Here is a 14171-nt window from a genome sequence, read left to right on the forward strand (position 1 = left end):
TTTGGAAAGATTAAAGGTGAAAGTGTTAAAATGAAGTAGATTGAGAGGTGAAAAAATTTGGGCAGACCCAATAGCTCTTTTTTTATGTTTCTTTGCGCTAACATAATGCCGTGTGGGCACACACACACACGCACACACACACACACACACACACACATATATATATATATATATATGTATATATATATCGTAAAACTCACAGGGAATCTTGATGCTCAGATGCAGAAAAGACACAGGGAGTATGAAAGTATAGAGTGAATCTTGCCTAGTTTCGCATTACGTCTTTAAGACGGCTGATTTATTGAGAGATTTTTACAATATATACTGTACAGAGAAAGCTCAGACATATATATATATATATATATGTATATATATATATATATATATATGTATATATATATATATATATATTGACATTAGTAAAACAATACATTGGAAAAAAACTTGCTACCCTCCAGGACCCAAACTTTCAGATATTTTCATGAGCGGGACTCTATCCTATTAGCCAGGTGGGGAGTACCGTATTTAAAGAGGCATTTCACGTATGGTGGGAATGGTGGTGTGACGGGCCGAGAGAGGATGTGAACTCAAAGGCAGATTGGAAACGACTGAGTTATATATTAAGGAATACTCTTCTTTATATACAAAACCCCAAGGCAACAGGACATAACATGTTCGAGACACAGACAATGTTCAGAGCAAAACAGCAGACATGAATTTTCATGTTCGTTTGAGTGCGAGGGAAGAGCGAAGATACAAGCATATTATATACAAAAGGAATTATGTACAATTGTGTGATACACGGTTGGTACATGGCTCCCCCTCTAAAAATGACATACTGAACATGTTAAATAGGTGCCCTGAATCTGGAGAGGTAGTAGTAAAAACTGCGCCGATTAGCGACAGTGAGTGGCTGTAGAAGTCGTTGGTTTGGGTGCGAGCGAATGGTGGAAGATGGGTGGCTGTGTTGCCGCTCCGGCACGTCACGGGGTAGGCGAGTGTGTCCTACGGCATTCATAGGCGTGTGGGTCCTACGGCATTCATAGGTGTGTCCTACGGCATCCATAGGCGAGTGTGTCCTACGGTATTCATAGGCGTGTCCTACGGCATTCATAGTCCTACGGTGTTCATAGGCGTGTATGTCCTACGGCATTCATAGGCGTGTATGTCCTACAGCATTCACGTCAGCTTCGGTTGAAGTTGAATAGGTGTCCTCTTCGTCACGAGTGGAGGCGTTGATGGAGGTTTTGAAGGTCATGAAGTGGCTGTCCATAAGGGCACGAAGTAGGTTCACCTCACGAGAAGAGCTGTCTGCGGAAGGTTGCAGGCGAGTAATACTGGTCATTTTCCCGAGGGTGAGCGAAACTCTTTGGTCCCCCAACGGTTGTTGAGAGAGCTGAAAAAGCGTTGTTATACGGGCGGCTGGCGACGGCGAGTACTGCTGCAGAAAGTATGCGTTGACGGCGTCATAGTAACGGTGAGAGGCAGGGGAAGGGGGTGGGGGGAGGGGGTGGGGGGAGGGGGGGAGGAGCGAGTCACTCCGGGGTCACCAATGTGACGGCGCCGAGTAAGGGTATGAACTCAAAGGCAGATTGGAAACGACTGAGTTATATATTAAGGAACACTCTTCTTTATATACAAAACCCCAAGGCAACAGGACATAACATGTTCGAGAGACAGACAATGTTCAGAGCAAAACAGCAGACATGAATTTTCATGTTCGTTTGAGTGCGAGGGAAGAGCGAAGATACAAGCATATTATATACAAAAGGAATTATGTACAATTGTATGATACACGGTTGGTACAGTGGGAAGGGAGTGAGGAGGGATTATATGGCGAGATAAGGTGAAAAATGGTATATAGAGGAAAGGTTCAATGGAAGAGGATGCCTCAATGTAGGGATAACAGTGGGAAAGTATACATACATATAAATATATATATATATATATATATATATATATATATATATATATATATATATATATATGTATATATATACAATGTGAAATAAGTATATGTATATGTATGAAGATTTATGATTGTACGTGCATCTTGAATATATATATATATATATATATATATATATATATATATATATATATATATATATATATATATATATATATACATATATGTATATATAGATATATATAGATATAGTATATATATATATATATATGTATAATATAAATTTATATATATATATATATATATATATAGATTACATACAGGATAGAAATAACGTGTTTGCAATACTATTCATGTGTTACCATAGGGGAAACAGCTTTAAAATAGATACAGTGCTCTAGAAATTCGTTGCAGAATACATTTTTTAGAATAAGAAGTTTGATCAGGTTTATAATTTTTTTAGCAATAGTTGCCCAAACATGCAGACATGAAATCATATAAATAGTAATATATATATATATATATATATATATATACATGCATATATATATATATATGTATACATATATATATATATATATATATGCATGACGTATATATAGACATACAAATATATTACTCTATATAAACATATTCATTCAATTATGAAAGTATATTTACCTTTAAGTTTGTTTGTATCATATGCCTATGCTGAGGATCATTTTAATAGATCAATGGAGTTTTTATATTCCCCATTTTAAATATAATTGCTATAATTTACTATATTGCCCATGTTTCTAGTTTATTGTATGCTCCGTGTGCTGTAGTTTACACATTCTTTTGATTTGATTAATGAAACCGATAAAAAACTGTTTGATTTTTATAATGAAATAGTAGAAATTGACACAAATATTGTCGATTCTTAAATAGTAGGCAAATACAAGAGAAAATCATGGCGTCACAATCTTTTACGTCCAGGCCGTAAACCTTAGTTTTAATAACGTGGGTAGACCTAGTAGCAATATTCCGAATCGTGTCCCAGAAATCTCACGTTTGCCAGATACCGAAACCTTGGTGATTCACGATGGGTGCCTTTGCGCGAGACCAGAGGAAAATGATCGTAGAAAATAATGAATGCAGGTGTACTTATTTCTGCACTCAACCAACATGGGTAGTGCAACAGTTACACTTTGCCAGAACAGAGGAGTAATGAAATAATGTTAGATTGCGAACCAAGCACACGACGGCGGGTCAAAGACCAGTTGAGCTAAGAAATTAATTAGATAATCAATAAAATGCATATATACTAACACATTGGCTGCGGTGGGCGGAGTAACAAAAGGGTTCCTGGCTGATGGTCGGGCCTACCTAGGAAGATGAGATTTCTGAGTCACAAGTCTGAAAACTGTAACCTGGTATTTGTTAGACTTTGCTGAATAGAATATGAAAGCCCGATTCTATATGTAACGGGTAAGGAAGCGAGAGAAACATATGGAGGGTTAGAAAATATAAGGTAATCCTAGGGTTTTTTTTTGTTACATTTTTCATAGCTACCTTTACTGATCACAATTTTACCTTGTGTTTATGTATGACAGCAAATAAAAAGTTTTTCCTCATTTCCTTATTTATTTTTTTTAATACTAAAGCAATGTTTCCAGGATGAATTAATGTTAAATACCAGAGTAATATATATATATATATATATATATATATATATATATATATATATATATATATGTATGTATTTGTGTGTGTGTAAATATGTTTGTATTTATATGAGGATGGAACCCATGATCTGGCACAATTAGATCCTCATCATATGACCTATCAATCTAAAGGAAACTATGATTTTATGTTTGCCTGGGATATGACAACAAAAATAAACAATCGATTGTATATTACACACGCTGTTCTTTGAAATTTACCAATCAGTTATTATCAACTCTTTTTAATAGTATATCTTGTGCAGCGTTTGAGGTCTCTCAAACTGGACTAACCTCTCCATTTTTTTTGTTCCTCGTTTTGTTTTCTTATGCAATTCCTTATAAGTTAAAAAGTCGTTATGTGGGTTGAGTTTGTTGGAGTTTTGCTCTTTCTTCGGACTTCTGGAGAGTTAGTTTTGGTTACAGCCTTTTAGTCGTATTTATTTTTACTTGGAGAGTTTCTTTGACTAGAGTTTTTTTTTTCATTGCTCTTTGTTTTCTTTCTTTCCATGATGACTTATTTGCATTTGGCTGCAGTCCTTTTTGTTTGAATCTTCTCGACCATGTAAAATTCTCTTTATATAATTTTGCTAATTTATTTGAATTTCTCCTGAACTTGTTTTTTGTACTTGAGTATTGTTCATTTGGTTATTACTCAGTTTCTGTGTTTATGTTAATGGTCGAAACATAAATGAGACCGTGTAATCGGCGTATTAGTCTTTTTTTTCAAGACTTGAGACGTCCTTTTGAATTTGATCTCAAGAAGATTGTGAAAATATTTTGAACACTTCTTTTAATGTTATCTGGAAGTGAGTGGACATCAAAAGTAGACCAAATAGATTTTTTTTTTTTTAAAGTTGGAGAACTTTGTTTGCGAATTACTTTGAGGTATAAACTGCAGTAGCATGCATATCTATAACATACTCGTAGTGTCATTATTCATCAATGGCACATTATGCAGATTCGGCAGTTGAGATGGGTATCTAATGATATCGTGTCATTGCTATATAGACCTTTATCGTGTTTAATTTATATAATTCACAGATGGATGATGGTCATCTTACTTCAAATGAAAAAGAAACAAAATGGAATAAAAGTATTTTTTCGCCGTTTATGCAGATATAATTTGCTTCTAAGAGTGTTTAGATTTTTACTCTCTCAACATTCAGCTACGGCTTCTCATCCTTAATGGAGCTGAATATATTTTGTACTTATATAATCATGAATGTGGTTCCTTTACTATCACTCCTAGTGTTTTCTATTTTGTCTTTCATCTTATTATCCTCATTTCCTGGGTATGTAAGGGTATTAGGCAAACTTTTCTATTACATTTTACTATACACAACTTTGTTTTAAATTATTGTGTGTAACCGTGTGTGATTTCATGTGCATAACACACGAATACATATCTCTGACACATTACGTGTTTCATTACTGATGGAGAGATATTATTACAGTGAAAACATTCTTAGATTCGATTTGTTCTTTTGAGGTAATTGGGTACATAGTTCTCATTAGATCTCCTAATCACTACGTGATTACCAAGGATTAACATGCAAGCGTAGGCATGTCTTTAATATTATCGAATCATGTACTGAATTTGAACATTACTACATTTAGCGCTTGTGACACACAAGGTGTCATTTGAAATTCATGGCTTCATTTTCTGCAGCACGTTCGTGTAAAATCCCTGTCCGAGTGAAGGATTAGGCTAGACGTTAAGGTGTAATTATAAAAGCCTTACGAAGCACCAAAACACTCTATATCTGCTACTGCTTCGTAGGGCTTCGTAGGTCGTTATGAACTTTCAGGTGATCATAAAGGAGGTTTTTTTTTTTTTTTTTTTTTTTTTTTTTTTTTGCTAGGGTCTTACTGACTAGCGCTAGATTATTTGTTTCCACCCAAAATTACCACAAACAATTTTGAACAACGTTGCGGAAAATAAATAGAGAGAGAGAGAGAGAGAGAGAGAGAGAGAGAGAGAGAGAGAGAGAGAGAGAGAGAGTTGGAAAGTTGTAAATGCTTCAAGGACCGAAATGAGATGGGTGGTATAAATAGAAGAAATAAGAGGAAGGAACCGTTTGACAAACTCTGTAAAGAGTAGATAGACTGGTTATGTCTTCTACTTTAAGGGTGGTGTTATTTAGAAATGCAGATGGTAACTCGGCAGCCAGGAAATACAATAGAAGAACGAGGGTGAGGTGAAGGGTTGAAGAGAATGAACTTGAATGAGTGGAATTAAAAGATGGTAGAATGAAGGGAAGGAAACTATCTTAGCTTTGGTCTTCTAAGAGGGTAAGAAAAAAATAGGAATGTAGCTTTGAATGGAATCACTGACCCTTTTGTGTGACTGGGAAACCTGGGTAGTGAGGCTGACAGCTGAGAGAGAGAGAGAGAGAGAGAGAGAGAGAGAGAGAGAGAGAGAGAGTGGCGAGGGGATTCTGTAAACATTTTATCGATTTCTCACACTTCCATTCCTTGTGTAAGTAACAAATATGAACTTATTCAATTTTTTATTTAAACTCCTTGTTAGTCTTTAGAGCCTTGCGAAGAAGAGGCTACATTTTTGTATTAAAGCAAGTTGTAATGAGGCAATTACAGTTTTGTTTAGTTTTTTTATGATAATGATCCATTTAGGTCTTGAAAGAAATTCAGTGCTCCTGATATTGTTGTGGTGACCTACCGGTAAAATATATTGAATAAGATGGACATATTTATGGATTGATAGAACATTGTATCTTATAATAGGTTGAAATATGTTTTACTTTTCTTATTTTATCTGACAGATCTAATTTTTCAGCACAATGCTTGTTGTTTCCTAAAACCAATCTCGACTTGCGTGCATCTCTTGTAGCTCTATACTTACTTAGCTAATGGAAATTTCATTATGGCAAATCTGAGGTGGAACCTTGTTGAAGCCATTAAATGGCTGGGCTTGATTTATTAGGAAGCACACGAAATACATATTTCATGATTGCTCTTCTCTCTCTTGGGGTAAGCACTGGATGTTGCAGCTAAAATGTAATTGTAATCTATCACATCGGAGGGAAACTCGTTGCATCTCTTCATGATGTCCGAGATTCCGGATGTATTCCAGCAATATGTTATCTGTCGGTTGTTAGCTGTGATACATGGCGCAATAAGACAGAACAAATTACTTTTTTAAAAAATCAACAAAGGAAAGTAGTACTTATTTTCCTTGCTCAAAAAAAAAAATTGTGACCGGATCTCGTAGATAGGCTACAATCCCTTAAACCTTGATTAAGGTCATAATGTAAGTTTATTATATTATTTGTTTGATATCATACTTTTTGGTCATTCAGTACGAGTTTTCCAATAACAACCTCATCCGTTTTGTAAAAAGGTTATTACTAGAAATTGTATTGGTAATGTTAAATATGTATTTACATGCATCGCTCAAGCCCTTTTCAGGGCAAAGTAAATTAATTTTGTATCGTTATTATTAGTTAAATTGGTAAAAAACTTTTTTAAAGTTAGCATCTTGCATATATTCGATGTGGTTTTCAGGAGGTCCTTTGTGACTTTACTGTGACGGGCCGAGAGAGGGTTGTGAACTCAAAGGCAGGATGCAATCAACTGAGTTATATTGTTATAGAACACTCTCCTTTATATACAAAACCTCAAGGCAACAGGACATAACAAGTTAACAAGACAGACAATGTTACAGAGGAAACAGCAGACATGAATTTTCATGTTTGTTTAGTGCGAGGGAAGAGCGAAGATACAAGCATAATATATGCAAAAGGAATAATGTACAATTGTGTGACACACGGTTGGTACATGGCTCCCCCCCTAAAAATGACATACTGTATATGTTAAATAGGGCGCCCTGATCTGGAGAGGCGAACTGTAGGCGGGTCATATGACAGAAGATAAGCAGGTTTTAGACGATCAATGGAGACCCAGTCTTCTTTGCCCCGAATGTTTAGTAGGAATGCTTTCGGACTGCGTCAGATCACAAGGAAAGGGCCCGTGTAAGGGGGCGTTAGTGGTGGCTTGTTAGTGTCGTTGCGCAGGAAGATGTGCGTTGCAGAGTGCAAGTCCGTTGGTATGTGATGCTTCTCTGGGGGCTTGTAAGTCTGGCGGCAAGGAGTAAATTTTCCCACGACGTGACGTATATGCTGGAGATCGTCGGAGGAGGTTGTAGAAGGAAAAAATTCGGCAGGGACGACCGGCGGGTCGCTATACACCATTTCAGCTGCCGAGACATCGAGGGCGTCTTTAGGAGTGGTCCTTAGTCCCATGAGGACCCAGGGAAGCTGAGTAAACCAGTTGCAATCCTTGCAGCGGGACAGCAAAGCTGCTTTGAGGGTGCGATGAAAACGTTCAACCATTCCATTGGCAGTGGGGTTGTAGGCCGTTGCCTGATGTAGGGTGATGCCCAAGAGATTCGCTAATGACGTCCACAATTGAGAGGTGAAAGTGGTTCCCCTGTCAGAAGTAATATGCTCAGGGATACCGAATCTTGAAATCCATCCAGAGAGTAAGGCAGATGTACATGAGGCGGACGTTGCAGTTTCCATGGAAATGGCTTCAGGCCAACGAGTGGAGCGGTCGATGACGGTAAACAGGTAACGATGTCCTTGTGATGTGGGTAGGGGGCCTATAACGTCGACATGAATGTGTGCGAAACGACGCTGAGGTTGAGGAAAGGTGCCCACTCCTGAATCCGTGTGTCGATGTACTTTGGAAGTTTGGCAAGAAGTACAGGCGCAGACCCAATCCTTAGCATCCTTAGAAATGCCGTGCCAAATGAACTTTGCCTTCAGCAGCTGTGCAGTAGAACGGCACGAGGGATGTGAAAGGCCATGAATGAAATCAAACACCTGTCGGCGCATGGGAGCAGGAATCCAAGGTCGCGGTCTACCAGTACTGACGTCACAGAGGAGGGTGGTGTTGGAGTCTTCGAGGGGAAAATCTTCCCAATGGAGGGACGTGCAGGATGTCCTACAAGCTTGATACTCTGGATCCTGTCATTGGGCTTCAGCCAGGGCGTTGTAATCCAATCCCAGTTGAACGGCAGCCAATGTATTTCTTGACAGGGCATCGGCAACGGGATTCATTTTCATAGGGACGTATTGGAGGGTGCAATTGTATTCAGCCACGGCGGAGAGATGTCGGCGTTGACGGGCGGACCAGGCGTCAGACTGTCGAGTGAAGGCGTGCACCAGAGGCATGTGGTCTGTGCGAATGACAAAGGGCGTACCTTCTAAGAAATGGCGAAAGTGACGGACAGCCAAGTGCACCGCCAGCAATTCTCGATCGAAGGTAGAATAACCCGATTCTGCCTTGGACAGTATTCTGCTGAAGAAGGCCAATGGGCGGGGCGAGACTTTGACCACCTGCTCGAGTACTGCACCAATAGCGACGTCGCTGGCATCGGTGGAGAGAAGGAGAGAGGCGTGTGGGATAGGAAAAGTGAGAGCCGCAGCAGTTGATAGGGCCTTCTTTGCATTGCAGAAGGCTGCTTCTTGAAGGGGACCCCCACTTCAGGTCCTTTGGCTTGCCCTTGAGGGAGGCGTAGAGGGGAGCAAGAGTGGCGGCAATGGCTGGCAGAAAACGGTGATAATAGTTGATCATGCCCAAGAATTCCTGCAGAGCTTTGACGGTCGAGGGCGCGGGGAAATTCTGAACGGCTGCTACCTTCTCAGGGAGGGGATGGACTCCTTCAGGAGTGAAATGGTGCCCTAAGAACGACACTTCGTTGCCGCCAAAGGTACACTTGTAGTACTGGACTACAAGGCCGTTTTGTTGCAGGCGGTCGAGCACGATGCGCAGGTGATGGAGGTGTTCCTCTTTTGAGGAGGAGAACACAAGTATGTCGTCCACATAACATACACAGAAAGGGAGATCCCCTAAGATGCCATCCATGAGACGTTGAAACGTTGCCCCAGCATTACGAAGGCCAAAACAGGAGTAATTGAAGGTGTATGTGCCAAACGGAGTGGTGATGGCAGTCTTGGGGATGTCTTCTGGGTTCATAGGCACCTGATAATACCCCTTCAGGAGGTCGAGCGTAGAGAAAACCTTTGCTTTGTGCAGGTAGGAGGTCACATCGGCAATGTTTGGGAGGGGGTAGTGATCCGGTTCTGTTTGCATGTTCAGGCGCCTGTAATCCCCGCACGGACGGAGGGAGCCGTCTTTCTTCAGAATGATGTGTAAGGGTGACGACCATGAGCTGGAGGCCTTTTGGCAAAGGCCCATTTTCTCCATTTCGGCGAACGTCTGTTTGGCGGCTGCCAATCGTTCCGGTGCCAGACGTCTGAATTTTGCGAAGACTGGGGGTCCCGTCGTCTTGATATGGTGATAAATACCGTGCTTGGCAGGAACCGTGGGCGTTTGGCGAAGTTCTGGACGGAAAACTTCCGGGTACGACGTGAGGAGGTGGGCGTAGGCATCCGTGGGTGCGCTGATGTGGAGAGCGAGGTTAGAGGGGGCGGGTTGAAGAGGTGTCGACAAGTACGAGTCTGCGTTGACCAATCGTCGGTGGGGGACATCGACCAGAAGGTGGAAATGAGAGAGGAAATCCGCACCGAGGATTGGCATTGTGACGTCAGCAACGAGAAACTTCCAATTGAATTTACCGTTTCCGAACGATAATGTGAGGTTCTCGTAACCGTAGGTGGGTATCGCAGATCCGTTGGTAGCTACCAAGCGGACGTCGGCAGATGTAAACAGACTACGTCGTGCCTTGAAGAGTTTCCTTGGCAAAAGAGAACAACAAGCACCCGTGTCTACCAAAAATCGCACGCCCGTTCCTGCATCCTGTAAAAAGAAAAGATTAGAAACATGGGAGGCCACCGCCACAAGCGATAGCCTACTTACATGTTTTTTGGCCACTGACAATCCTTGGCACATTTCTTCGCGGTTGCCCCGAATCTGAAGTGGTAGTAGCAAAACTGCGGCGGATGGGAGGTAGTAAGTGGCTGTAGAAGTCGTTCGTTGGGGCGCGAGCGATCGGTGGGTGGTGGGCGGCTTTGTCGCCGCTTCGGCACGTCACGGGGTAGGTGTGTATGTCCTACGGCATTCATGTCAGCTTCGGTTGACGTTGAATAGGCATCCTCGTCGTCAGGGGTGGAGGCGTTGATGGAGGTCTTGAAGTGGCTGTCCATAAGGGCGTCGGCTTTGGTCATCAAGTCCTTTATGGGTAAACTATCGACATCGGGTATGGCAGCGCGTACAGGTTCGGGTAAACGGCGTATCCAAAGGGCACGAAGTAGGTTCACCTCACGAGGAGAGCCGTCTGCGGCAGGTTGAAGGCGAGCGATACTGGTCATTTCCCTGAGGGCAAGCGAAGCCCTTTGGTCCCCCAACGGTTGTTGCGAGAGCTGAAAAAGCTTTGCTATACGGGCGGCTGGCGACGGCGAGTACTGCTGCAGAAGGTATGTTTTGAGGGCGTCATACGCTATTGGGGTGTCTCCTTGTTCACAAAGCCAGTCGGATATTTCTGGGAAGGTGTCCTCGGGTATCGCCGTGAGGACATAATCCGCTTTGGTGGTTGAGCGAGTCACGCCCCTGATACGAAAGTGGACTTCTGCGGGTTGAAACCAAGCAAACGCTTCTCCGCTGGCGAACGGTGAAAGTTTCAATGGGGCGGCCGCAGCGCCAACTGCTGTAGTAGAGTCCGTCTCCGTCATAGTACCAACGATGGAGGGGCGAGGGAGGTGGGGGTGGAAGGCAGTGGGAGCGAGTCGACTTCCGGGGTCACCAATGTGACGGGCCGAGAGAGGGTTGTGAACTCAAAGGCAGGATGCAATCAACTGAGTTATATTGTTATAGAACACTCTCCTTTATATACAAAACCTCAAGGCAACAGGACATAACAAGTTAACAAGACAGACAATGTTACAGAGGAAACAGTAGACATGAATTTTCATGTTCGTTTAGTTCGAGGGAAGAGCGAAGATACAAGCATAATATATGCAAAAGGAATTATGTGCAATTGTGTGACACACGGTTGGTACATCACGCTGTTGGCCTTTAATAGTGAAGTATCTTTATTGAAGACTGGTAAGGTATAACATAACTCTGAAGAAACCCAGTTATGATAGGGTGCGAGGGTAACAGATGTTTTTATATTCAAATTAAAACATAAAAGTGTTTTTGTAGTGAAAAGAAGTATCTGTCAACTAAGGTTTGTAGTAAACTCGTCAAAAATCAACTGCAACTGTATATTTCTTCAGAGAAAATAATCAAGACCATCTTATCTGGTTAAGTTTATAAATATATAGAGGAAACGGACTATTTGTTTTTATATTTGGAAAGTGGAAGTTAAACCTCGCAAACCTAGCCGTAAAAATAAGCGACAGTGAAAAATTGGTCAAGCTTATACTTTTTAAAACTTTACTTTAAATCGATTGAATTTGGAATCATGAATGTTATTAGGCTACAAAATTATAAATACTTGTGACTGTATGCCTGTATGTGAGAGCATTAAGGAAATATGTGGTTTCCCATTATGAATTCTTACAAGTAGGCGTGGGAAAGAAATTGGTCAGGAAAAGAGTTTGAAAGATTGTGTTAAAAGGTTTACAGGTCACCCATGAGTGGCAGAGGCCAGAAGCAGGTCATTGTACTGTCGCACTTCATCTTAGACTCTGAAGATATACACATATCTTCAGCAAATAGTTTATCAGCATCAATGAATGCTAATAGAATAGCAGGAATACTTATAAGCCCTATGCAACACCCATTCCTAGATCACAAGTATGGCATGGATTTGTTAATTCATGAAAATATGGATACTAACTAATGCAGAGTGCATGTAAGAACAAGTGAATGGATACAATGGTTAGGCGAGGACTGCTAATCATTCAGCTGAAACAAAGTTATGAGTGACATAAATTTGAGAATATGTGGCTGAAAGTATAATTAAGACGAGGGAGTTTGATAAGAATGAAGGATCAAGTAAAGATAAGCACCCCTGCATGGCCCAGGGAGTGCTTATCTTTACTTGCTCAAATATGGGAGTGCTTTCCTTTACTTGCACAATTTCGGGAGTGCTTTTCTTTACTTGTTCAAAATTATTTAATTTGTTCTGACAGGTTGTTTTCTCTTTTGAATAGTTCAAATAGTTGCGTTAACGAGTTGTTTTCTCTTCTTATTTGAGGATATCATTTTGGCTGTTCTGATAGATTATTTATGTTCTGACAGGTTGTTTTCTCTTCTGAATAGTTTAAATAGTTACATTAACTAGTTGTTTTCTCTTCTTATTTGAGTATATAATTTTTGCTGTTCGGATAGATTTTACTTTTTAGCATGATATACCTCAGAAAGTCGTATAAAGTCTTGAGAGAAACCCTTAACATGGACCGTTCTCTGTATGAAGAAATTCTTAAGCCACTGTTGGTTGAGGACCCGACTCCTGCAATTAACTGGATGAAGCAGCAGAAACTTTTGAGAGCTGAACTAAAATGCCCTCATTGTAGCATTTTAATGAAGTGGACAAAACGTTCTTCAATACAAGACAAATATGTCTGGAAGTGCCAAGTTAAGGAATGCAGTAAATATAAGCACTACGAATCAATTCGCAAAGATTCGTTTTTTTATCGCTCAAAGCTTTCTTTACAAAAGTGGATTGAAGGAATCTTCTACTGGTGTCAGGAACTGAGTGTTTTGCAGACCGTACAGTTATTGAATGTTTCAAAAGTGACAGTTATTGACATGTTCAGCTTTTTTCGTGAAATTTGCTTGAAACATTTTGAAAGGAACCCTATCAAGCTTGGTGGACCAGGCACAACGGTACAAATTGATGAATCTTGTTTTAGCCATAAACCAAAGCACCATAGAGGACGTTCTCCCCAGAATCCACTATGGGTATTTGGAATAGTAGATCCTACTTCATCACCATCCCTGGGTTATATGGAGATTGTTGATTCGCGCAATGCCGAAACACTGTTGCCGATAATTAGGAAAGTAGTTATGCCTGGAACAATTATTCACAGTGATCAATGGAAAGCATACAGGAACATTGAAAGGGACCTTGGATATACGCATCATACAGTTAACCACTCCGTGAATTTTGTTGACAGGACTACAGGCGTTCATACACAAGCAGTAGAGAGCTACTGGAACAAACACAAAATAAGAATAAAACGGATGATAGGATGTAAACGAGAATTTTTGAACTCTTATTTGCATGAATTCATGTGGAGCGAACGTAACAAGAACGACAAGTTTCATAGATTTTGTGAAACTATAGCAAGACAGTATTATTTTAATTAAATTTTTACAAGTATTTTTGATTTCTGGACTCGACATCTTATTTCAGTGTTGTATATTTCATTTTATATTTCATATATCAATAAAATTTCAAAATAATTTATTGTGTTTAAAGTTTAAACCATAATTATAATAATGTGCTTATCTTTACATGCTCAAATATGGGAGTGCTTATCTTTGCTTGCTTTTATTCAAGACCAGGGAGTGCTTATCTTTACTTGCTCAAATATGGGAGTGCTATTCTTTACTTGCACAAATTCGGGGGTGCTTTTCTATACTAGTCAGTTATGGGGGTGCTTATCTTTACTTGATCCAGAATGAAATAATTGCCGTAAATA

At 40.3% G+C, this 14171-nt stretch overlaps 1 protein-coding gene across 1 annotated transcript; it reads left to right on the plus strand.

Moving 5' to 3' along the window:
• The first annotated feature begins 12870 nt into the window (after positions 1–12870).
• Positions 12871–13836, plus strand: LOC137639597 (uncharacterized). Its single transcript, XM_068371858.1, has one exon. It carries the CDS (start codon positions 12871–12873, stop codon positions 13834–13836), a length of 966 nt encoding a protein of 321 aa, XP_068227959.1.
• The last annotated feature ends 335 nt before the right edge of the window (positions 13837–14171 follow it).

This window comes from Palaemon carinicauda, chromosome 4, assembly GCF_036898095.1.
Source record: "Palaemon carinicauda isolate YSFRI2023 chromosome 4, ASM3689809v2, whole genome shotgun sequence".
NCBI classification, from domain to species: Eukaryota; Metazoa; Arthropoda; class Malacostraca; order Decapoda; family Palaemonidae; genus Palaemon; species Palaemon carinicauda.